Raw genomic sequence first — 22,974 nt, 5'->3', positions numbered from 1 at the left:
TTATTTTATTCTATAAACATTGTGTATGTACTTCGTCATTATTACTGAGTCACTTTTTTTTTTTTTTTTTACTTGAGATGGAGTCTCACTCTATCACCCAGGCTGGAGTGCAGTGTTGCGATCTCAGCTCACTGCAAGCTCCGCCTCCTGGGTTCATGCCATTCTCCTGCCTCAGCCTCCCAAGTAGCTGGGACTACAGGCGCCCACCACCATGTCCGGCTAATTTTTGTATTTTTAGTAGAGACGGGGTTTCATCGTGTTAGCCAGGATGGTCTTGATCTCCTGACCTCATGATCCACCCTCCTCAACCTCCGAAAGTGCTGGGATTACAGGCATGAGCCACCGTGCCTGGCCCTTTTTTTTTTTTAAGGCAGAATTTCATTTCCCTCACCCAGGCTGGAGTGCAGTGGCGCCATCTTGGATCACCTCTACCTACCAGGCTCAAGCGATTCTCCTGCCTCAGCCTCTCAAAGTCCTTGGATTACAGGTGTGAGCCATCGTGCCTGGCTGGCATTACTTACCACTCTAAAACCTCTTCCTCTAGATGTCCTAATTATCTCAAAATAAGTATGTCCCAAACAGACCTTTGCCTTTCTGCCTTATAGCCATTCCTCTTCCTGCATCCGTTTGTTCAGGTGAGTATACCAAGAGTACAGCTCTGGATCGTCTGTTCCGTGATCATTAAGTCCCTACTATGATCTTTGGTGCAACTTAAATGCCTTAAGCTCTGAGGTTTCCAAAGTGGTCCCAATCCACCAGTCCTGCATTATCTCCCAGTACTCCCAGTCTCACAGTGTCTTAGTCAGCTAAACCTCTTACGGATCCCATATAGGTTTCATGGTTTCCCAGTGTCCTTTGCTTAAAAATTTCCCTTTTCTATTTTTATACTGCTTTATTATCCTTTAAGGCCCAGTTAATATGGTAATTCATGAGCTTTCTGGTTCCTTCAAGGAACATGAATTCTTTCTCTGAGTTCTTATTTTACTGCTTTTAGATACTGCATAGGAAGTGAAAAACATGCAATTCTTTTAATTTTTTTTTTTTTTTTGAGACAAGGTCTTACTCTGTCACCCAGGCTGGAGTGCAGTGACACGATCTCGGCTCACTACAACCTTCGCCTCCCAGGTTCAAGTGATTTTCCTGCCTCAGCCTCCCTAGTAGTTGGGATTACAGGAGCCTGCCACCGTGCCCAGCCTAATTTTTTTTGTTTGTTTGTTTGTTTTGAGACAGAGTCTTGCCCTGTTATCTAGGCTGAAGTACAGTGGCTCAGTCTGGGCTCATTGCAACTTTCCCTCCCAGGTTCAAGCAATTCTCCTGCCTCAGCCTTCTGAGTAGCTGGGATTACAGACGTGTGGCTAATTTTTGTATTCTTAGTAGAGACAGGGTCTCACCATGTTGGCCAGATTGGTCTCAAACTCCTGACCTCAGGTGATCATCCTGCCTTGGCCTCCCAAAGTGCTGGGATTACAGATGTGAGTCACTGTGTGCAGCCTCACATGCAATTCTTGAGACAATTATTGTAAACTAAAGTCAGGGTGTATTTCACAGAGGATAGAACCAAACTGAAGTAGAGAGAATTTGGAGAGCACTAGTAGATGGAAATGTATGGATAATGGGGTTAGTATGTGCACCAGACACAGATTGCTTATTTTTAAAGAATTGGGATGCAAATAGTTTGAAATTTCTTTGGTTACTGGAATGGTACTTTGTGGACTTAGAGTATTATCAAAGACCCATTATGAAAATAATTGTCAACAATGCAAACAAACCAAAACTATTTGGTTTATGTTAGTTTTCTACTTGTTAGGTTGTTGGAATTTAGCTTTTGTGGACCTTTCCTATCACCTTTTCCTGCCTCATGGTTGTGTTCCCTGAAGCAAACAAGATTCCCTTGTATCTTGATTTAGTAGAAAGAACATTATTTGAATCAGAATATATGTTCAAGTACCAATGCATCTACCAATCAGGACTAAAATCAACTCTCCCTATGTCACAGATTGTTTTAAAGATCAAATAAGGTGGTCGGGTGCAGTGTCTCATACCTGTAATCTCAGCACTTTGGGAGGCCGAGGCAGGCAAAGCACCTGAGGTCAGGAGTTTGAGACCAGTCTAGCCAACATGGTGAAACCCCGTCTCCACTAAAAATACAAATGGGCATGGTGGTGGGTGCCTGTAATTCCAGCTACTCGGGAGCCTGAGGCAGGAGAATTGCTTGAACCCAGGAGGCGGAGGTTGCAGTGGGCCGAGATAGCGCCATTGCACTCCAGCCTGAGTGACAGAATGAGACTCTGTCTCAAAAAAAAAAAAGTTGAAATATTGTGAAAGTGCTTTATGAACTATGTATCATTATATAAATGTGAAAGATGGTTATTTATTTCCTGATCTTTACAAGATTAGAGAATATAGGAGTTGAAGGGACTATTAGAGATCATCTAGGCCATGAGAAAGGCAATGTGGTATAATGGAATGAACAGTTGCTTCTTTTTTTTTTTTGAGACTCACTCTGTCGCCTGTGCTGCAGTGCAGTGGCACAGTCTCAGCTCACTGCAACCTCTGCTCACACTTGGTTAATTTTTGTATTTTTGTAGAGATGGGGTTTCACCATGTTGGCCATGCTGGTCTCGAACTCCTGACCTCAAGTGATCTACCCACCTTGGCCTCCCAAAGTGCTGGGATTACAGGCGTGAGCCACCGTGCCTGGCCAACAGTTTCTTATATTAGACAGCCGTAGGTGGGAATTCCAGCCAGGCATTTTACTAACTTTTGCCTTGTGCAAGATACCTGAGCCTCTGTTCTTGATCTGACACATGGGCATCATTTTAGCTACTCCCAGGGTGGTTGTGAGGCTTAGATAATATGTATGAACAGGCTACATAGTAGGAGTTTAATGAGTAACAGAATGCCTTCCCTTGATGAGCAGTGTTGGCTTCCTCACTGAGATTGGGAGTCTCTACCTCTCAGCGATAATTTCTTGCCTCAGAATTCTGGAGGTTGATCCTTCTGGAAGAGTAGATGTAAAGAAGGGATACTTGCCCACTCTTGTTTTACATTGATCTAATTGGTGGGCCTTCCTGCCCAGGGTTCCCTATCAGTGAGCAGAGTTGCCCCAAGTAGACATTGGGAATTGGCCATTACAGGAAGAACCTGGTGCTGCTGCTCCATGGTCTGACCAGAGTTCATGCACAGATAAGGCAGTGACAAGAAAAATGGCTGCCCAAGGTCCCCACAGTGCACTCTAAGCATGTGCAGGGGCCTGCCAGGACTTCCTGAGCTCCTGGCTTTGTCCCCAAGTAAAGGCTATTAATCATGAAGTCTTGGTCAGCTCATTTTGACACAAACCACAGGTGAGACAGGCCTTAGCCACCTGCCAAGAAGACAGGGCCTCTGTGCTGAAGCCCTACAACACACCTTTATTGCCTTTACTCCAATTGGCCACCTCCTATTCCAGCCACAGTTACTCCTCCCTTGTTGACACTTGCCAAACAATCCCAGCTCTCCTACGAGTCTAACCACTGGTAACTCATTATAAGATCTACTTTCCTTTCTTTCCAACAATTTCATTTCTTTCTTTACATTGTTAACCCTGCCAATTGTATCACACTGCTAAGTTTAGTACCTTCTGTGAACTACAGGGTCCAGAAACCCGCTGATCTCCCCAAGTAGTGTGTTCTGGCAGAAAGGGCCAGGAAGACATAGCGGTGAGTCCCAGATGAGAAAAGTGAGGCTCAGAGAGGAATAACTGGCAGGGATGGGAACCCAGGTCTTCTGGCCCATCCTGTTAGGACACCATCTCCTAGGCCTCATATGTCTGAACTTCTCACAGTGCTGCGGTGCTCAGCACTCTCTGATCTATTGGCAAGCTGACCCGTAGACTTGGCAGCCCTTTTCCCCCACTGATTCCAGGGAAAGTACCTGCATGCCTTCTGGGGGCTTCCCCCAGCACACGTGTGAAGTGTGGTGTGTGTGTGTGTGTGCGCGCGCATGTGTGTGTAGGAGACAGAGAAAGGGGATGTGTGTGCACAAGGGTCCATGTCAGCAGCACTCACAGGCTTCTGGCCAGCTCTGGAAAGGACATTTTTTGCCCCTCACAGTGTCCTCTTGCAGGTAGGATGCCTGGAGGGAGGGGAGCAGGTGGGGAAGGTCAGAGGAATGGTTTTTCCAATCTCACTCAGACCTAAAACTCATTCTGGCTTTACCTTAGTGATGCAAGCTGCCTGAGCTGGCCAGGCATCGAGCAGGAGGAGGCAATGTGGGGTGGGGGCAAGGGTGGGGAGGAACTCCACAGCATAATCCTAGGAGAGAGAAGCAAGTGAGGGACTGACTTCAGCTCTTAGGTGTGTGCGTTTGGACTTTACCTAATCTTCCTGAGTGTTTCGCAGTCTGTAAAATGGGGTAATAAGACTCAACTCAAGCGTTGTAGTACAAGTAAAATAAGCTGGGCAAAATGCATGACTCAGAGCCTGATAGTAGGATTTCAGCAAATGTTGATCCCATCTCTCCCCCTCCCTAGGTTGTGCCAGAATTCACCCTGTGCTTCGTACTTTAAATACTTTTTGGAACAGTCTTTACAATAAATAAGTAAACCAGCAAGACAATAAATAAAATGCACACCTCCTTTTCTTTTTCCCCCTTTCTTCCTCACCTTTATTCCTTTTACTTTTCCAGCGGGTTCTGGAATGCTGTTTTACTTCCCTTTCTTCCCTCTTTCCCTCTCTTCTCTCCTCCCATCCTCCTTCCCTTCCTTCTTCTTTTCCTCCCTCCCTTCCTCTCTTCTTCCCTCCCCTCCTCTCTTCCTCTCCCGCTTCCTCCCTCCCTCCCTCCCTCCCTCCCTCTCTCTCTCCCTCCCTCCCTCCCTCCCTTCCTTCCTTCCTTCCTCCCTCCCTCCCTTCCTTCCTTCCTCCCTCCCTCCCTCCCTTCCTTCCTTCCTCTTCCTTCCTTCCTTCTTATCTCCATTTCTTTCTTTCTTTCTTTCTTTTTTTTTTGAGACGGAGTCTTGCTCAGTCGTTGCCCAGGCTGGAGTGCGGTGCCGGGATCTCGGCTCACTGCAAGCTCCACCTCTCGGGTTCCCGCCATTCTCCTGCCTCAGCCTCCTGAGTAGCTGGACTACAAGCCCCCACCACTACGCCCGGCTAATTTTTTTGTGTTTTTAGTAGAGACGGCGTTTCACCGTGTTAGCCAGGATAGTCTCGATCGCCTGACCTCGTGATCCGCCCGTCTCGGCCTCCCAAAGTGCTGGGATTACAGGCGTGAGCCACCGCGCCCCGCCTCCATTTCTTTCTTTTCTGCTTCTCCTCCCATACCTTAACCAGGAGCAATTAACCAATATTTTCTCTGTGAGAGATCAGAAGATAAGGGTAAAGAAGAAGGATTGTTTTAGAATAGAACCGAGTTTCTCACTTCATGCCTCCAGCGTTAGAAAACTCATTATTGGGCCAGGGGCAATGGCTCACGCCTGTAATCCCAGCACTTCGGGAGGCCGAGGTGGGCGGATCACAAGGTCAGCAGATCAAGACCATCCTGGCTAACAGGGTGAAACCCCGTCTCTACTAAAAATACAAAAAATTATTCGGGCGAGGTGGCGGGCGCCTGTAGTCCCAGCTGCTCGGGAGGTTGAGGCAGGAGAATGGCATGAGCCTGGGAGGCGGAGCTTGCAGTGAGCCGAGATTGCACCACTGCACCCCAGCCTGGGCGACAGAGCAAGGCTCCGTCTCAGAAAAAAATAAAATAAAATAAAAAAGAAAACATTATTGGCCAGGCGCAGTGGCTCACACCTGTAATCCCAGCACCTTGGGAAGCTGAGGCAGGATAATTGCTAGAGGCCAGGAGTTTGAGACCAGCCTGAGCACCATAGCCAGACCCTGTATGTAGCCAGGCAAAATGGCATGTGCCTATGAAGGGAGGATTCACTTGAGTCCAGGAGGTTGAGGCTGCAGTAAGTGGTGACTGCGCCATTGTCCTCCAGCTTGGGTGATAGAATGAGACTCTGTCTCAAAAAAAAAAAAGAAAGAAAAGAAAAAAAAAGACCTCATTATTTATATAGATCTAAACCACTGTTAGGTAGAATTTGGAGGAAGGTTCTCTAACCTATTTTTAGTATGGCCAAACCACCCTTTCCTCTTTTCAGATCTTACTGTTTTGTTTGCAGAGAAGGGCTTCAAGGCCAAAAGGCATACTGTTAGGGTCTGTGTCAGGCAGACCCTTTTGGGTTCCAAGAACAGAGGAAGATGAGGCTGTGGGAGGGAAGACCATAGGATGATAGAGAATTGGGGCCAGGTACAGTGGCTCATGCCCATAATCCTAGCACTTTGGAAGGTCGAAGCAGATGGATCACTTGAGGCCAAGAGTTCAGGACCAGCCTGGCCAACGTGGCAAAACCCTGTCTCTACTAAAAATACAAAAATTAGCCAGGCATAGTGGTGTACAGCTGTAATCCCAGCTACTCGGGAGGCTGAGGCACAAGAATCACTTGTACCCAGGAGGCGGAGTTTGCAGTGAGCCAAGAATACACCACTGCAGTCCAGCCTGGGCAACAGAGCAAGACTATCTCAAAAAAAAAAAAAAAAAGCCAGGTGCTGTGGTTCATGCCTGTAATCCCAGCACTTTGGGAGGCCAGGCTGGGAGGCTGAGGTGGGAGAATCATTTGAACCTGGGAAGTGGAGGTTGCAGTGACCTGAGATTGCACCATTTGCACTCCAGCTTCGGTGGCAGAGTGAGACTCTGTCTCAGAAAAAAAAAAAAAAAAAAAAGAGAGAGAGAGAGAATTCAGTTGCAAGGGCCTAGCAAAAGTGCAGCTCCCTGGGCTATAGACTTTGACCTTGTCCAAGTCATTATCCCTCTGTTTCCTTATCTCTCTTTTAATGAAATGAAAACAATAATTATCACTTACCTGTCTCACAGGGTTAGGAGGATTAAATATGAAAGTGTTTTGTGAAGTGTGAAACAGATAAACTACATAGATGAAATATATCATGACATTTATTCAATTACACAGCACATACTTCCCCCTATGTTTCTCCTACTGCTAGTGTAGCAGGACGAGCCGCAGACAAAACTCCTCCGACACCAGATTAAAGAAGGAAGAGGTTTTTTATTCGGCCGGGAGCGTCGGCAGACTCGCGTCTTAAGAGCCGAGCTCCCCGAGAGAGAAATACTTGGCCTTTTTAAAGGCTTACAACTTTAAGGGGTCCACGTGAAAGGGTCGTGATAAATCAAGCAAGCATGGGAAACATGACTGGGGGCTACATGCATCAGCTAACAGAACAAAAAGTTTTACAATGCTTTTTTCATACAGTGTCTGGAATTTACAGATAACACAAGTAGTTTAGGCCAGGGGTTGATGTTATTATTATTACTTTGTTTAACTCCTAGGGCCGGGTGGTGGTGCCAAGGTTGTCTGGCTATTTATCTTACTTTTGTTTCTTTCTCCCTTTACTCCTGTCTTGTGAACTAGGCAAGGTGGGGGGAGGAGGGCAGCAGGAGTAGTAGTGGTCTCCTTCCTTACTAGGCTTGGAGAAACATAAAGGATAAGAGTTTTTATCTTTTCATGAACTCAAAAAGCTAGAGGGTACTTTTAGGATAATGGGTAGGATGCAGCCTTCAGACAATGAACCTAAATACAAGAATAGAATTGGTCGAAAGCAGGCTGTGGTTAGGCCACTGAAAGGTGGTCTAGATTGAGTTGCAAGGGGACAATAACAATCTCAAGATGTCTTTGCCAGGCGCAGTGGCTCACGCCTGTAATCCCAGCACTTTGGGAGGCCAAGGTGGGAGGATCACATGGTCAGGAGTTCAAGACCAGCCTGGCCAATATGGTGAAACCCTGTCTCTACTAAAATACAAAACTTAGCCAGGCATGGGGCAGGCACCTGTACTCCCAGCTACTCGGGAGGCTGAGGCAAGTGAATCGCTTGAACCCGGGAGGTGGAGGTTGCAGTGAGCAGAGATTGTGCCACGGCACTCCAGCCTAAAAATAATCTCGATAGAGTGAGACTTGGTCTCAAAAAAAAAAGATCTTTGACCTGGTAGGTGTGCCCCCAACTTTCTTTCCAGTGTGTGTGTTACCAAGGTGAGGGCTGAAGCTGCTCAAATGCTCCATGAGTGGGAGGAAGCTGTGGGATGATGGGGAGGGTTCCCACAAAGATGGAGCCTCGTCAGCCTTTCTCCAGCACCGGAAACCACAGGAAATCAGGTCAGTGTGTGGGGCCCGCTCCCTCCACTCCAGGGCTCAGCTATGAGCTCTGGGGCTTCCTGAGCAGGCTGTACTGACTAGTGGGTCCTTGAAGCTACGGGCCCCTTTGGTATGGAGCCCTTTGCCTAGAAGAGCTGGACCTGGCTCATGGGTAGAGAGAACTTGGCTATAGTCCTGAGAGTTAACCAGGTGGGAAGCCAGGGTACATATGGGTTTCACGTGCATCCTAGAGTGCTTTATTTCCTCCCCACTCTAAATGGTGCCTCAGTCACCTCTGTATCTCCAGCACCCAGTGCTGAGTAGTGCTTAAGAGCTCGACTAATTCTCTAAGTGAGGGGGTGAAGCATATGTCTGTGGGAGACACAAGTTCAACAGTGTGCTGATGGGTGGGTCAGATCTGCAGTGTGTTTCAGGAGTAGGAGGGGCTAAGAAATGCGTGCGTCCCCCAACCTGATGCTAGTCCCTTTCCTGTTACTTCTCAGTCACCGCAGGAGCCCCTTGTCTTTCAGGTGGGGGGCAGTAGGCATTTGGGGGGCACAAGCTTTCCTCAGTCCCTCCACTTGGAGGGGAAGGAATGTGGCCTGGCTGGCTGGTTGGGATCAAGGAGGAGCTTTCAGGCAGGGCGGGGCCAGGGCAGGCTGGGGCGAGGGCTCCTGCTGGTACTGTGTTCTTCGCTGCTGCACAGCAAGGCCCTGCCACCCACCTTCAGGCCATGCAGCCATGTTCTGGGAGCCCTAATTGCACAGAAGCCCATGGGGAGCTTCAGACCGTCAGCCCTGCTCCTGCCTCTCCTCCTGGTAGTCATCGACCTCTCTGACTCTGCTGCGATTGGCTGTCCCCACCTGCCCCACTGGAACACCCGCTGTCCTCTGGCCTCCCACATGGTAAGGTGCTGCTGCCAGGTAGGGACACCTGCCTAGCACAGCTATAAAGCTCCCCACTCCCCTGCCCGCCCTGTGCTACCTCTGCAGTCCCTGTGCTCTGGTGGCAGCTTCGATGTGTCCTCTACATAATCTCAAAGGGGTAGCCAAGGTCCTTTGTACTGACGGCCTGGACAGGGTGGAGCTGGGAAGGTAAGAGCCAGAGGGTATGGGCTATTAGCTATGGGACTCAGAATTCGCTGATTTGAAGCAAAGACCCCAAGAATGCTCCTTATAGGAGTCTGTCCTAATAATAGCTCTCTCCTTTCTTTTCCCTACTGGGCCCTGTGCCTCAGGATGATAGTTTCACTGGTGAGTCGCGTTTCCTGCCCCATTGCTCCTCCCCACGCCCACTATTTCTCCGGATGCCCAGCAAGCCCTCCATTCTAATTTTCGGTTCCCAACCTGGGAAGTACCACAATATCAAGGAAAAAGTTTGGAATCATGACAAGCCTGGATTCACGTTGCACTTCTGCCAGACTCCCGTGTGGCCTCAGACCGTGCACCTAACCCCTCCAACTAACCCTCAGTTTCTGAGGGGTAGTAGCACAGTGGAAATGATTGTACACTAAAGGCAGTGTTGCTTTTGATCTGTAAGGAGGATTAGATGAGAAACATGGGTAAATCTCCAGGTGCTCCGTATATGTTGGTTCCTCCCCTTAACTGATCCCTCACTTCTATCAGTAATACAACAATAATCCTTCCTATTTTATGGTATGTTCTACTTCACAAGACATTTTCCCATGCACTACTATTTTGATTTTTATAACAGACCCGCTTTATGAATGAGGAAACTGATCCTTAGACAGGTCCTATAACCCCCCAAGTCATACTTCCAGGATGTAAGTGACAGAGCTTGGCCTCAAATCCAGCTTGTCTGAGGTAGGAGGGACCTTCTTAGACCCTATCATTTGCTTTTCCTTCCATCTTTCCCAGGAAGTTCTGCCCATATCCCTTGCCGCACCTGGTGGGCCCTCTTCTCCACAAAGCCTTGGTGTGTGCGAGTCTGGTACTGTTCCCGCTGTTTGTGCCAACATCTGCTGTCAGGTCGCTCAGGTATGAGAAACAGGCCCTTGGGCCATTCTCAGTGAAGAGAACATTTTGAGCGACCGCCTAGGCTGAGCAAGTGGGACTTACTAGAATAGATATTTGTCTTGTTGTAACCTCAACGGGGACTTGGATTATCCTAAAATAGCACACTATGACTGATATTCATGAATCCAATTGTACAATTTTATGAAGGTATTTTTTTCAGCTGAGATTCTTAGAATTAAAAGCTATGGATTTATTGTTATTACCATTTATTTGTAAAGCAGGATCTTCTTTCTTACTCTATATTTTAATTGCTCAGCTCAGTGCCTGGTACATACTAAATGCCCTTACATTGCTTAAGAATTGGCAGTTTCTAGGCCAGGCGTGGTGGCTCACACCTGTAATCCCAACACTTTGGGAGGCTGAGGCAGGCTGATCACCTGAGGTCAGGAGTTTGAGACCAGCCTAGTCAACGTGGTGAAACCCCGTCTCTACTAAAGATACAAAAAATTAGCAGGGTGTGGTGGCGGACACCTGTAATCCTAGCTGCTCAGGAGGCTGAGGCAGGAGAATCACTTGAACCCAGGAGGCAGAGGTTGCAGTGAGCCGAGATCGTGTCATTGCACTCCAGCCTGGGCGACAAGAGCAGTTTCTGGGCCAGGTGTGATGGTTCACACCTGTAATCCCAGCACGTTGGGAGGCTGAGGTGGGTGGATCGCTTGAGTCCAGGAGTTTGAGACCAGCCTGGCCATCATGGCAAAACCCCATCTCTACAAAAAAAAATACAAAAATTAGCTGGATGTGGTGGTGCATACCTGAAGTCCCAGCTACTTGGGAGGCTGAGGTGGGAGGATCACCTGAATTCAGGAGGTGGAGGTTGCAGTCACTTAAGATAGCGCTACTGCACTCCAGCCTGGATGACAGTGTGAGACCCTGTCTTAAAAAAAAAAAAAAAGAACTGGCAGTGTCTAATTTTTCTAAGTGTTTGCTGTTAGAAATAATGCCACAGGGCTGGATGCAGTGGCTCATGCCTGTAATCCCAGTACTTTGGGAGGCCGAGGCAGGCAGATCACCTGAGGTCAGGAGTTTGAGACCAGCCTGGTCAACATGGTGAAACCCCATCTCTACTAAAAATGCAAAAATTAGCCGGGCGTGATGGCGGATGCCTGTAATCCCAGCTACCCAGGAGGCTGAGGTGAGAGGATTGCTTAAGCCCAAGAGTTCAAGACTGCAGTGAGCAGTGATTGTGCCACTGCACTCCAGCCTGCGTGACAGAGAAAAACCCTGTCAAGGAAGGAAGGAAAGAAGGAAGGAAGGAGGGAAGGAGGGAAAGAAGGAAGGGGAGAAAGAAAGAAGGAAAGAGAGAGAGGCAGAGGCTGGTGTGGTGGCTCATGCCTGTAATCCCAGCACTTTGGGAGGCCGAGGCAGGCGGATCACAAGATCAGGAGATCCACACCATCCTGGCTAACATGGTGAAATCCCATCTCTACTGATTATACAAAAAATTAGCTGGGCATGGTGGCGGGCACCTGTAGTCCCAGCTATTCAGGGGGCGAGGCAGGAGAATCGCTTGAAGCAGGGAGGCAGAGACTGTAGTGAGCCAAGATCGCGCCACTGCACTCCAGCCTGTGCAACAGAGCGAGACAAATAAAAGAATGCTAAAATGAATATCTTTGTATATATAGCTTTTTCTCTGCTTAAGAAATTAATCCTTTTTTTTTTTTTTTTTTTGAGGCCGGAGTCTTGCTCTGTAAGCCCAGGCTGGAGTGCAGTGGCGGATCTCCCAGCTCACTGCAAGCTCCGCCTCGGGTTCCCGCCATTCTCCTGCCTCCAGCCTCGGTAGCTGGGACTGCAAGGCAGCCTGCCACAGCGGCTTGGATTTTTGCTTATTTTTGTAGGGAGCCAGGGTTTCACTGTGTGTTAGCCAGGATGGTCTCCAGAGTCTCTGACCTCGTGATCCAGCCGATCTCGGCCTCCCAAGTGCTGGGATTGGGCAGGCCACGGCGGCCTTTTTTTTGGGGCGAGGTCTTGCTCTGTCGCCCAGGCTGGAGTGCAGTGGCGGATCCCCAGCTCACCAAGCTCTGCCTCCCGGGTTCATGCATTCTCACCGCCTTAGCCTCCCAGTTAGCTGGGACTGCAGAGCCGCCACCCTCGCCCAGCTAGTTTTGTACTTTTAGTGGGGGCCGAGGTTTCACCCGTGTTAGCCAGGATGATCTTGATCTCTTCCTGACCTTGTGATCAACCCGTCACCGGCTCCCCAAAGTGCTGGGATTACAGACTTGAGCCACCGCACCCGGCCAATCCTTTCTTGATTGCATCGTAATTTTCAAGACTAAAGAAGTTTGGCATCCTTACCCTCCTTGATTTAAAATGACTTACTATCAGGCGCGGTGGCTCACGCCTGTAATCCCAGTGCTTTGGGAGGCCAAGGTGGGCAGATCACCTGAGGTCTGGGGTTCGAGACCAGCCTGACCAACATGGAGAAACCCCGTCTCCACTAAAAATACAAAATTAGCTGGGCATGGTGGCACATGCCTGTAATCCCAGCCACTCGGGAGGCTGAGGCAGGAGAATCACTTGAACTCGGGAGGCGGAGGCTGCAGCGAGGCGAGATTGTGCCATTGCACTTCAGCCTGGGCAACAAAGAGCGAAACTCCGTCATAAAATAAAATAATATAAAATATAAAATATAAAATAAAATAAAATCTTACTATCTAACCCTGGGCTATATCTCCAGGTAGGGGAGGGGTAATGAAGGCTAGATAGTAAGTATGTCCCCCCCTGCACAGGTCTTCAGTGGGGCTTCTTCCACCTCCTGGTACAGAAATCCAAAAAGTCTTCCACATTCAATTTCTGTAGGAGACACAAGATGCCAGCACCTGCTCAGGTACTCTCCCTTTCAGTTCCAGCCCTACCCAATGCCCCACAGACCTTTGCTTTCTGGCCTCTCATTTGGTTCTCCAGCCATGTGAGACAGAAAGTGTGGAGATGAAGTATTCTGTCTATTACACAGCTAGGGAGGCCAAAAGAGTTTGAGCAGCTGCCACAGTACCTCAGATTCCAGAGGCAGAAACAGAAGCCAGGTTTCCTGATTCCTGGCCCGAGGCCAACCTTGTTCTCTGCCTTTAGAGGAAGCCGCTGCCTAGTCGTCGCCTGTCTGAGAAGAGCCATCACATTTCCATCCCCTCCCCAGACATCTCCCACAAGGGACTTCGCTCTAAAAGGACCCAACCTTCGGATCCAGAGGCATGGGAAAGTCTTCCCAGATTGGACTCACAAAGGCACGGAGGTGGGCACTGGGTACAATAGGAGATGGGTTCAGTTGAGTGGTGAGGTGCTAAGGCCAAGAGACAAGGCCACTGAGTCCTTCCTCTCCCCAGGGCCCGAGTTCTCCTTTGATTTGCTGCCCGAGGCCCGGGCTATTCGGGTGAACATACCTTCAGGCCCTGAGGTCAGTGTGCGTCTTTGTCACCAGTGGGCACTGGAGTGTGAGGAGCTGAGCAGTCCCTATGATGTCCAGGTATGGCGTGTCATCCCCTGTAAAAAGCCCGATCACACAGTGCTAGCAACAGAGGCCACACATTGTACACTTGGGGAAACTGAGGCCCAGAAAGGGACGGTAACTGTCCAGGACCTCCTTACAAGCTGAAGGGTCTATCATTAAGACTTCTTTGGGCATGGCATGGTGGCTCACACCTGTGGTCCCAGCACTTTGGGAGGCCAAGGCAGGAGGATTGCTTGAAGCCAGGAGTATAAAACCAGCTTGGGCAACATAGTGAAACCCTGCTGCTAAAAAAAAAAAAAAAAAAAAAAAATTAAAAGAAAGACTTCTTTGGACTAGACAGAAAGGGCAGAGGGCCTTGTCACCTGGAAGAACAGGAAAGGCAGGCAGAGAACTGGAGCAGACATGAATGACCATGAATGAGCAGAGAAATTAGTATGGTATTTACCCCTAATGAGAGGATCCTCAGTGTGATTTAGGCATTAAGAAGCCTTTTCTTGAGCTTTAAGTTAGTGACAAGTAAGAGAAAATAATTGTTAATTAAAAAATTAAAAAGCCTTTTCAGCTCCCCTAAGAGGTTGTACCATTTGAGAACATAACAAAATGGTCACATCTGTCTTACCCTTCCATCTCCCTCCCTTTGTTCCTGCCACTCAGAGAATGATATGTCCCCCATTCTCCCAACCTGGGCCCCAACATCCCACCTCAACCTCCCTTTGTCATGGATGCCATTGTATACAGTTGGTACCATTTGCAGGGACTGCTGCTGTACCCCTGAGACCCTCAGCTCATCATTTTTATAACGGTGAGGATACCTCATAAGTTCACTGTGATGCTAGCATGGAGTGAATTGATTTAATGCTTCTAGCACTCACCACACACCCTGGCATACAGTAGGGCCACAATAAAAGAATGTATTCCCTGTCTCCTTCCCCGCAACTCCACCTAGAGTACCTAGAGCTAATGCTTAGATTACTAAGCATACAACCTTTGAGAGATTTATCAGAAGAGGTATCTCATATAAGAGGAAAAACAGGGTGTGTTGGCCAAGATCCCAGCGCTGTTCTGCCCTTGTCTGTGTGCCTATGCTCTTTCTCAGGCATCTTTTGTCTTCCTTTGCTGTTTCATCCACAGAAAATTGTGTCTGGGGGCCACACTGTAGAGCTGCCTTATGAATTCCTTCTGCCCTGTCTGTGCATAGAGGTGAGCAAAGGAAAAGGTGTGGGCTGTCCATGGCTCTGCTCCTAAGTCGCCAAGGTGGCACAGTTGGTCAAGTATATCTCCAGTAAACTGGGTTTAAAAAGGACTGGGTGTTACTGGCATGCTTAGGAAGAGTGGCAGCAGCTTGGCTGTGAGCCACACATGGGGTCAGAGGTGGAAGGGTGCTGCTGAACATTGGACCTTCTTAGGGTGATTCCAACCTCAGCCCCATCCAAACCCAGCTTTCCCTGGCCCAGACCTGGCCTCAGCCCACAGAGCCAGAATAGGCAGCTGTCATCGCTATGTGTTCTGAGGAGTCGAGGAAGGAGTGTGTACATGGCCACTGCAGGGTTTCATATGCCCCCAAAAGTCTTGCCCCCTCTAGGCCTCTGTGGCAGTCCTCCTTTTCTCTTTACAAGTCTAAGGAACATATCAGAAAGTATTCTATGGACTAGACAGAAGAGGCAAGGGAAATTGTCACCTGGGAGACCTAAGGGAGGATGATGGCAGAGACCTAGAGCCACGAGCAATTGCCAGGGTGGACAGCAGGTGGGCATGTTGGCATTCCAGAGTCAGGAGCTAACACAGAGCACTGGGTGCCTTGGGGATGGCTGAGAGTGGAGGCCAGAAAAGACCAAAACTGAGGAATGCAACCTCAGGATTTACTTCTTTCTGGGGATAGTTCTCTTTAGGAGGAAAGGAATTAGCCCCTCACTTGCTTATCCCTCTCCTATGCTCTGGAGTTCCTCCCTACCCTTGCCCCCACCCCACATTGCCCCCTCCCACTCGGTGCCTGGCCAGCTCAGGCAGCTTGTGTCACAGTAAGGTAAAGCCAGAATGAGTTTTAGGTCTGAGTGAGATTGGAAAAGCCATTCCTCTGACCCTCCCCACCTGCTCCCCTGTCCCCCTAGGCATCCTACCTGCAAGAGGACACTGTGAGGCGCAAAAAATGTCCCTTCCAGAGATGGCCGGAAGCCTGTGAGTGCTGCTGACATGCACCCTTGTGCACACACATTCCCTTTCTCTTTCTGTCTCCTACACACACATGCACGCACACACACACACCACACTTCACACGTTTGCTGGAGGAAGCCCCCAGAAGGCGTACAGGTACTTCCCTGGAGTCAGTGGGGAAAAGGGCTGCCAAGTCTACCAGTCAGCTTGCCAATAGATCAGAGAGCACTGAGCACTGAAGCACTGTGAGAAGTTCAGAAATAGAAGGCCTAGGAGATGGTGTCCTAAGACGATGGGCCAGAAGACCCAGTTCCCATCCCAGCTCTGTCAGTTGTTCTTCTCTGAGCCTCACTTTCCTCATCTGTAAAATCTCAATACCTGCTCTGCCTTCAAAGCGTTTGTGAAGCCTGAGTTAAATATTACATGTGAAAGTGGCTGGTGATGTCTGAAGTGCTGTATGCATGTTGTTCTCAAGGAGAGGCAGGACACTCGGACACAAGTGAATCGCATAAAGCAGCCTACAGAACTTACAGGGCAGGGTTATAGTTAAGGACTAGGCTGTAGGGCAAGAACTCCGGAAAGGGAGAAGCCCCAGAAGGGCCACTGTAAGCAGAGGCGGCCTCTTAGAGGAAGTGGCATCTGAGCTGGGGTCAGAAAAAGGGCAGGATTTAGACAGGAGAGATAGAAGGGGAAGACATTCCTGGTTCTGAGAGGACCCTAAAAAGATTTTGAGTTGGGGGAGAAGCAAGGAGCTGGCCAGAATGGAGGCCTGGGAAGGAGAGAAGAGAGACCCTGGATAGAAAGATAATGAAGCCAGGCGCAGTGGCTCATGCCTATAATCCCAGCACTTTGGGAGGCCGAAGCGGGCAGATCACCTGAGGTCAGGAGTTTGAGACGAACCTGGCCAACATGGTGAAACCCTGTCTCTACTAAAAATACAAAAAATTGGCCAGGCATGGTGGTGCGCGCCTGTAGTCCCAGCTACTCGGGGGGTCAAGACAGGAGAATTACTTGAGCTTGGGAGGCGGAGGTTGCAGTGAGCCGAGATCACACCACTGCACTCCAGCCTGGGTGACAGAATGAGACTCCATTTCAAAAAACAAAAACAAAAAACAGAAAGGTAATGAAAGGGGGCCGGGCATGGTGGCTCACACCTGTAATCTCAGCACTTTGGGAGGCCGAGGTGGGTGAGTCACAAGGTCAGGAGTTCATGAGGTCAGGAGACCAGCCTGGCCAACATGGTGAAAACCCATCTCTACTAAAAATACAAAAATCATCTGGGCTTGGTGGCTCACACCTGTAATCCCAGCTACTGAGGCATGAGAATCACTTGAACCCAGGAGGCAGAGGTTGCAGTGAGCCAAGATCGCACCACTGCACTCCAGCCTGGGAGACAGAGTGAGACGCTGTCTCAAAAAAGAAAAGAAAGATAATGAAAGGGATGCTCATTGATTGAGTACCTGTTCAGGCCAGGAACAGTACTGATTACTTTTACAAACATCATCTCCTGCTGCCCCCAGGATGTGGGTGGCAAGGTGGGGCTGAAGCAGGGCTGACCCTCACCCACTGACCCTACCACCTGCCCAGATGGCTCGGACTTCTGGAAGTCAGTGCACTTCACTGACTACAGCCAGCACACTCAGATGGTCATGGCCCTGACACTCCGCTGCCCACTGAAGCTGGAAGCTGCCCTCTGCCAGAGGCAAGACTGGCATACCCTTTGCAAAGACCTCCCAAATGCCACGGCTCGAGAGTCAGACGGGGTGAGGACAGGTTCCCCCAGGACCAGGGTGGGCAGGGCTGGGGCCCAGGAATTTTCTCCCTGATGAACTCTTCTCTCCTCCCACAGTGGTATGTTTTGGAGAAGGTGGATCTGCACCCCCAGCTCTGCTTCAAGGTACAACCATGGGTGAGAAGAGATGTGGGGTAGTGGGTATTGCCTGGAGCTTGCTAACCTGCATTCCTATATTTCTCAGTTCTCTTTTGGAAACAGCAGCCATGTTGAATGCCCCCACCAGACTGGTAAGCCAATAAGTGACCTCTGCTGGGAACCCCTGCCCCATTTCATCCTAACCCAACTGTGACCAAGCTGAACCCCAGCCCAGCCCTGAATTCATCACCCAAAGCCCAACTCCTATCAACACCCCCACCCTGCCCCAAACAGGGTCTCTCACATCCTGGAATGTGAGCATGGATACCCAGGCCCAGCAGCTGATTCTTCACTTCTCCTCAAGAATGCATGCCACCTTCAGTGCTGCCTGGAGCCGCCCAGGCTTGGGGCAGGACACTTTGGTACCCCCTGTGTACACTGTCAGCCAGGTATGGCCTCGCCCCCACTAGGTCCTATTGCTCAGAGCACAGCCCTCAATTTCCTTGTCACCTCATTGAGATAGACCCTGGGAAGGCAGAAACAAACAAATCCCTGACTTCTACCATCTGGTTTACTTTATTTACGTGATCAGCCTTTGTTCAGCTGACTTGCTGACAGTAGATTCCTCAAGGGAGCATTTTTCTTTTTTTTTTTTCTTTTGAGACGGAGTCTCGCTCTGTCGCCCAGGCTGGAGTGCAGTGGCACGATCTCGGCTCACTGCAAGTTAAGGGAGCATTTTCTAATCCTTTCAGTTACTGAATTTACAGGAATAACAGAGGCAAGGGACTGGCCCTCCCACATTCAGGTGTTCTCTAGCCCAGGGGTCCCAATCTCTGAGCCGCAGACCAGTACCCACCTGTGGCTTGTGAGAAACCAGGCCACACAGCAGGAGGTGAGTGGAGGGTGAGCAAGCATTGCTGCCTGAGCTCTGCCTCCTGTCAGACCAGTGGCTGCATTAGATTCTTATAGGAGCGCAAACCCTATTGTGAACTGTGCATGTGAGGGATCTAGGTTGTGAGCTACTTATGAGAATCTAATGCCTGATGATCTGAGGTGGTTTCATCCTGAAACCATTCCCCCAACCCCAACCCCTTCAACCTCTGTGTAAAACTTTTCTTCCATGAAACCAGTCCCTGGTGCCAAAAAGGTCGGGGACCACTGCTCTAGCCTAACAAAACAACATTTTATATTGATGCCTTCCCTTGAACCCAGCTGTCCACTACCACTACTCTCCTGCCTCCACGAGGCACCTGTGCAGAAGTTATCTATCCCAGGAGGCAGAGCCCATGCAGCTGACAGGCTCTGCACAATCCTGTAAACTACTGACAAATTTCACCTGTTACGTGACTAGGCGCACTTTATCAGACTATCTTCCATGTATCTGATATAAAAACCACAGTCAAATACACCCTTAATACCACAGCACCAAGCTGACTAAGCATGACTAGCACTTTCAAACAGTTATTTCTTAAATGCTCACTTGCAGCTTATACGTTTGTTTTGCATTGTATGAGGGCTCCCAAGCAGACAGGTGATAGTAACATGGTATGTAAGACCAAGTCACGCTTAAGATGGCCAGTTGCAGTGTCTCACACTTGTAGTCCCCACTGAGGCAGGAGAACTGTGTGAGCTCAGGAGTCCAAGGCTGCAGTGAGCTATGATCATGCCACTGCACTCCAGCCTGGGTGACAGCATGAGACTCGGACTCTAAAAAAAAAATGTTCTTAATTAAAATTCTGTCCAATTTAGTATGCATTGTTCCCACCCTGTAGCAGGCTCTGGGAGATACAAGAAAAGTATATAACACAGTTAAGGAGTTCACAGACTAATAATAGCTGTTACCAATAAATGAATATACATTGCAGTTTATTTAAAAAGATATTCATGTGCATATACCCATTTGATGCTCTCAATAACCCAGTAAAATAAAGGTTATTATCCCTCACATAAAAACCAAGAAAGTAGGCCAGGCGCAGTGGCTCACGCCTATAATTCCAGCATTTTGGGAGGCTGAGGCAGGCAGATCACCTGAGGTCAGGTGTTTAAGACCAGCCTCACCAACATTGCAAAACCCGTCTCTACTAAAAATACAAAAATTAGCTGGGCGTGGTGGCGTGCACCTGTAATCCCAGCTACTCAGGAGGCTGAGGCAGGAGAATAGCTTGAACCCAGGAGGTGGAGGTTGCAGTGAGCCGAGATTGTGCCAGTGCACTCCAGCCTGCATGACAGAGCGAGACTCTGTCTCAAAAAATAAATAAATAAACATAAAAAAATAAAAATAAAAATGAGGAAAGTGAGGCTTAGGAAAGAGAGATAACCTGCCTCCATGCAAAGACCACACAGTTAGGGACTACAAAGGCAATAGGTAAGCCTGAACCCAGGTCTCCTGACCCTAAAACTTACATTCTTTTCAATGACATGTTGTGATACCTCCTCAGCTGTGCAGGAAAGTAAAGTGAGGCAGCCTTCCTGGTTTGTGAGCTGCTAGAGGACAAAGACAATGTCCACACCTGCCTTCTTTCCTCAGGGCTTGGCACAGAGGACATACTCAGAGTCTGTCTGTTTGACAAATACCTGACTGCAGCAGGAGCTGAGCTCTGGGAAAGATCAGTGGGAGCCGGAGTGGCTGAGGAAGCCTTCTTGTCAGAGGTGGCACTTGGCCTAAACCTCATAGGACTGGGGGTATGGTGGGGAGGAATAGCAGGGGCAAAGACTCAAGGTCAGACAGGGCCAGATTCACCTCCCTCAGGAGAGCCTTTCTGATCTTTGTTTCTACAGGCCCGGGGCTCAAGCCCAGTGACACTAGACCTCATCATTCCCTTCCTGAGGCCAGGGCGCTGTGTCCTGGTAAGGAAACCTACTCTCACTCTACATACAGAGCCCTGGCATCTACTCCCCTGGTAGCACTCACCCGTGGAAAATCCATTCTGCAAAAATGTTTGGTTTGGCCAGCACGGTGTTTTGAATCGAAATTACTTACCGCCATTTACATATATAAACAAAGCTGGATTTCTGACTTCTGTTAAAAAATCAGAAAAACCTAGTGCCGGGTATCCGCACTCTGGCATGGTGACAATGGCCTGGAGCTCAGCGCCTTCTGATTGTTTCAGTCAGGGCCTGTGCTCTCCAGATGCTCACAGCAGCCCTGGTCAACTTTGAGTTTACTTCTCGAGTTTGGCCCCTGTCACACTTGAGTTTGCCACCATTGACCTGTGCTGTGCCAGGCCAGGAGCTGGAGCAGACACAAACCCACCTGGGAAGAATTTCCTAGCCAGTGGGAACTCCCCTCTCCCCCAGCTCCACACTTCACTCAGCTCCCTGGGGAGGAGAATATGCCTGGTTCATAGGGCTGGGGGACTCTGTGCCCTCAGGTGTGGCGGTCAGATGTCCAGTTTGCCTGGAAGCACCTCTTGTGTCCAGATGGTGAGTTCTTGGGGAGGGGGAGGTAAGAGGGAGGCTGGGCACTGAGGAACTGGGCTTGGCCTCACCCTGCTTGACTCAGTCTCTTTCAGACGCCTGGGGCTCTTGATCCTGGCACTGCTGGCCCTCCTTAGCCTACTGGGTGTTGTTCTGGCCCTCACCTGCCGGCGCCCACAGTCAGGTAAGCTCACCTGGGGGTAACCTGAGTAGTCAGACCTGCCCAGCTCCGAGGCTAGCTGCCCCCTCACCCTCCCCTGTCTGAGCTCTTTGCACTGCACCCAGTCTCTTGTTACCCAGGCAGGGATCCTCAGGCCCCCAAGTGGGCAGGAATGGTTAAGGCAGGGCAAAGGGCCCTCTGAGCAGATTGTCACTGTACTAAGTCTCTGGACAAAAGGCTAGTGGGGCAGAAATCCAGCCTGCGCTGTACTCGCCCAGCCTGGAGCCCTAGCCCTCTTTTCAGACGGGGTGCCTTTATCTAATTAGCCCATAGGCTAGGGCTGCTTTTGGTACCAACCCCCAGAGCAAACAAGGGGCGGGGGCGGAGAGGCGAGAACCTTCGGTATCCAGAGAGGCTGGGGAGGAGAGGGCTGAGTAGTCTCTCAGCCCCCACCCCTTCATCTGTTGCTCCCCGCCACTAGGCCCGGGCCCAGCGCGGCCAGTGCTCCTCCTGCACGCCGCGGACTCCGAGGCGCAGCGGCGCCTGGTAGGAGCGCTGGCTGAACTGCTGAGGGCAGCGCTGGGCGACGGGCGCGACGTGATCGTGGACCTGTGGGAGGGGAGGCACGTGGCGCGCGTGGGCCCACTGCCGTGGCTCTGGGCTGCGCGGGCGCGCGTAGCGCGGGAGCAGGGCACGGTGCTGCTGCTGTGGAGCAGCGCCTGCCTTCGCCCGGCCCGCGGCCCCGACCCCCGCGCCACGCCCCTGCTCGCCCTGCTCCACGCTGCCCCGCGCCCGCTGCTGCTCGCTTACTTCAGTCGCCTCTGCACCAAGGGCGACATCCCCCCGTCGCTGCGCGCCCTGCCTCGCTACCGCCTGTTGCGCGACCTGCCGCGCCTGCTGCGGGCGCTGGAAGCGCGGCCTTCCGCAGAGGCCACCAGCTGGGGCCGCCTCGGTGCGCGGCAGCGCAGGCGGAGTCGCCTAGAGCTGTGCAGCCTGCTGGAACGAGAGGCCGCCCGACTAGACCTAGGTTGAGCAGAGCTCCACCGCAGTCCCTAGTGTCTGCGGCCGCAATGCAACGGACACTGGCTAGAATCCCGGAATGAGCCTGAGACCCTGGAATCCTTGGGGTGCCTCGAGGACGACTGGCCGAAAAGCCTTATTCCCTGCCTCACAGGCCGGAAGTCCCAGCCCAGTCCCCGCGCGCGCGCGTCCCTCTTCCTCCTCATATTTTCCCTTGACTGAGAGCTCCTCTAACCCCTGTTCTGATAGGGGAGGGCGGTCTTCCCACTTCCTCTCCAGAACTCCAGAAAGAGCAGTGTGCTTATGCTCCAGTCCAGGCTGGAGAGGTTGGGGCCGGGGTAGGGAGGCAGGAGCCATGTCAGTTCTGAAGGAGGGTGAGGGGGTGTGGGGGGGCGGGGGACGGCTGAGAGAAAACCTCCTTGGGGGCCAGGGATTCCCTTTCCCACACTGAGACTCTGCCCAGTGGGAGAGAGGACTCCGGACCTAGGAAAAGAGGCTTTTGGCTCTGGGTGTTAAGGACAATGGGAGTTGGGGGTGGGATGGGTGGTTGCTGGCGGTGGGGACCAAGATCCGGAAAGATGAATAAAGACAAACATGACAAACTAAAAAACACAGTGTGCTTCTCTAGTGTGGCTGAGAAGCCTGCCTGGGGGGTATGTGTCAGTGTACTGGCCCAAATCCTCCGTGTCCACACCGCGTGGCATCTGTCAC

At 50.4% G+C, this 22,974-nt stretch overlaps 1 protein-coding gene across 8 annotated transcripts; it reads left to right on the top strand.

Moving 5' to 3' along the window:
- Nucleotides 1-434: 434 nt before the first annotated feature.
- Nucleotides 435-22,873, top strand: IL17RE (interleukin 17 receptor E). 8 transcript variants are annotated; one of them, XM_031663156.1, is made up of 17 exons: nt 7,921-8,697; nt 8,898-9,072; nt 9,405-9,420; nt 10,045-10,164; nt 12,930-13,027; nt 13,270-13,429; nt 13,521-13,660; nt 14,777-14,845; nt 15,754-15,820; nt 17,384-17,559; nt 17,646-17,693; nt 17,773-17,818; nt 17,961-18,115; nt 20,445-20,513; nt 21,038-21,089; nt 21,169-21,267; nt 21,725-22,873. In XM_031663156.1, exons 1-17 carry the CDS (start codon nt 8,621-8,623, stop codon nt 22,273-22,275), a joined length of 2,118 nt encoding a protein of 705 aa, XP_031519016.1. In that variant the 5' UTR covers nt 7,921-8,620; the 3' UTR covers nt 22,276-22,873. The 8 variants fall into 8 exon arrangements, with proteins under 8 accessions (XP_031519009.1, XP_031519016.1, XP_031519010.1 ...); XM_031663149.1 differs by lacking the exons at nt 9,405-9,420; nt 12,930-13,027 and adding an exon at nt 435-487 and having other exon boundaries at nt 8,050-8,188; nt 8,874-9,072; XM_031663150.1 differs by lacking the exons at nt 9,405-9,420; nt 12,930-13,027 and having other exon boundaries at nt 7,921-8,188.
- Nucleotides 22,874-22,974: the final 101 nt, after the last annotated feature.

The sequence above is a fragment of the Papio anubis genome, chromosome 2, assembly GCF_008728515.1.
Source record: "Papio anubis isolate 15944 chromosome 2, Panubis1.0, whole genome shotgun sequence".
Taxonomy (NCBI): domain Eukaryota; kingdom Metazoa; phylum Chordata; class Mammalia; order Primates; family Cercopithecidae; genus Papio; species Papio anubis.
The sequence above is the reverse complement of the archived record's forward strand: the minus strand, read 5'-3'. Positions and strand labels throughout refer to the sequence as shown.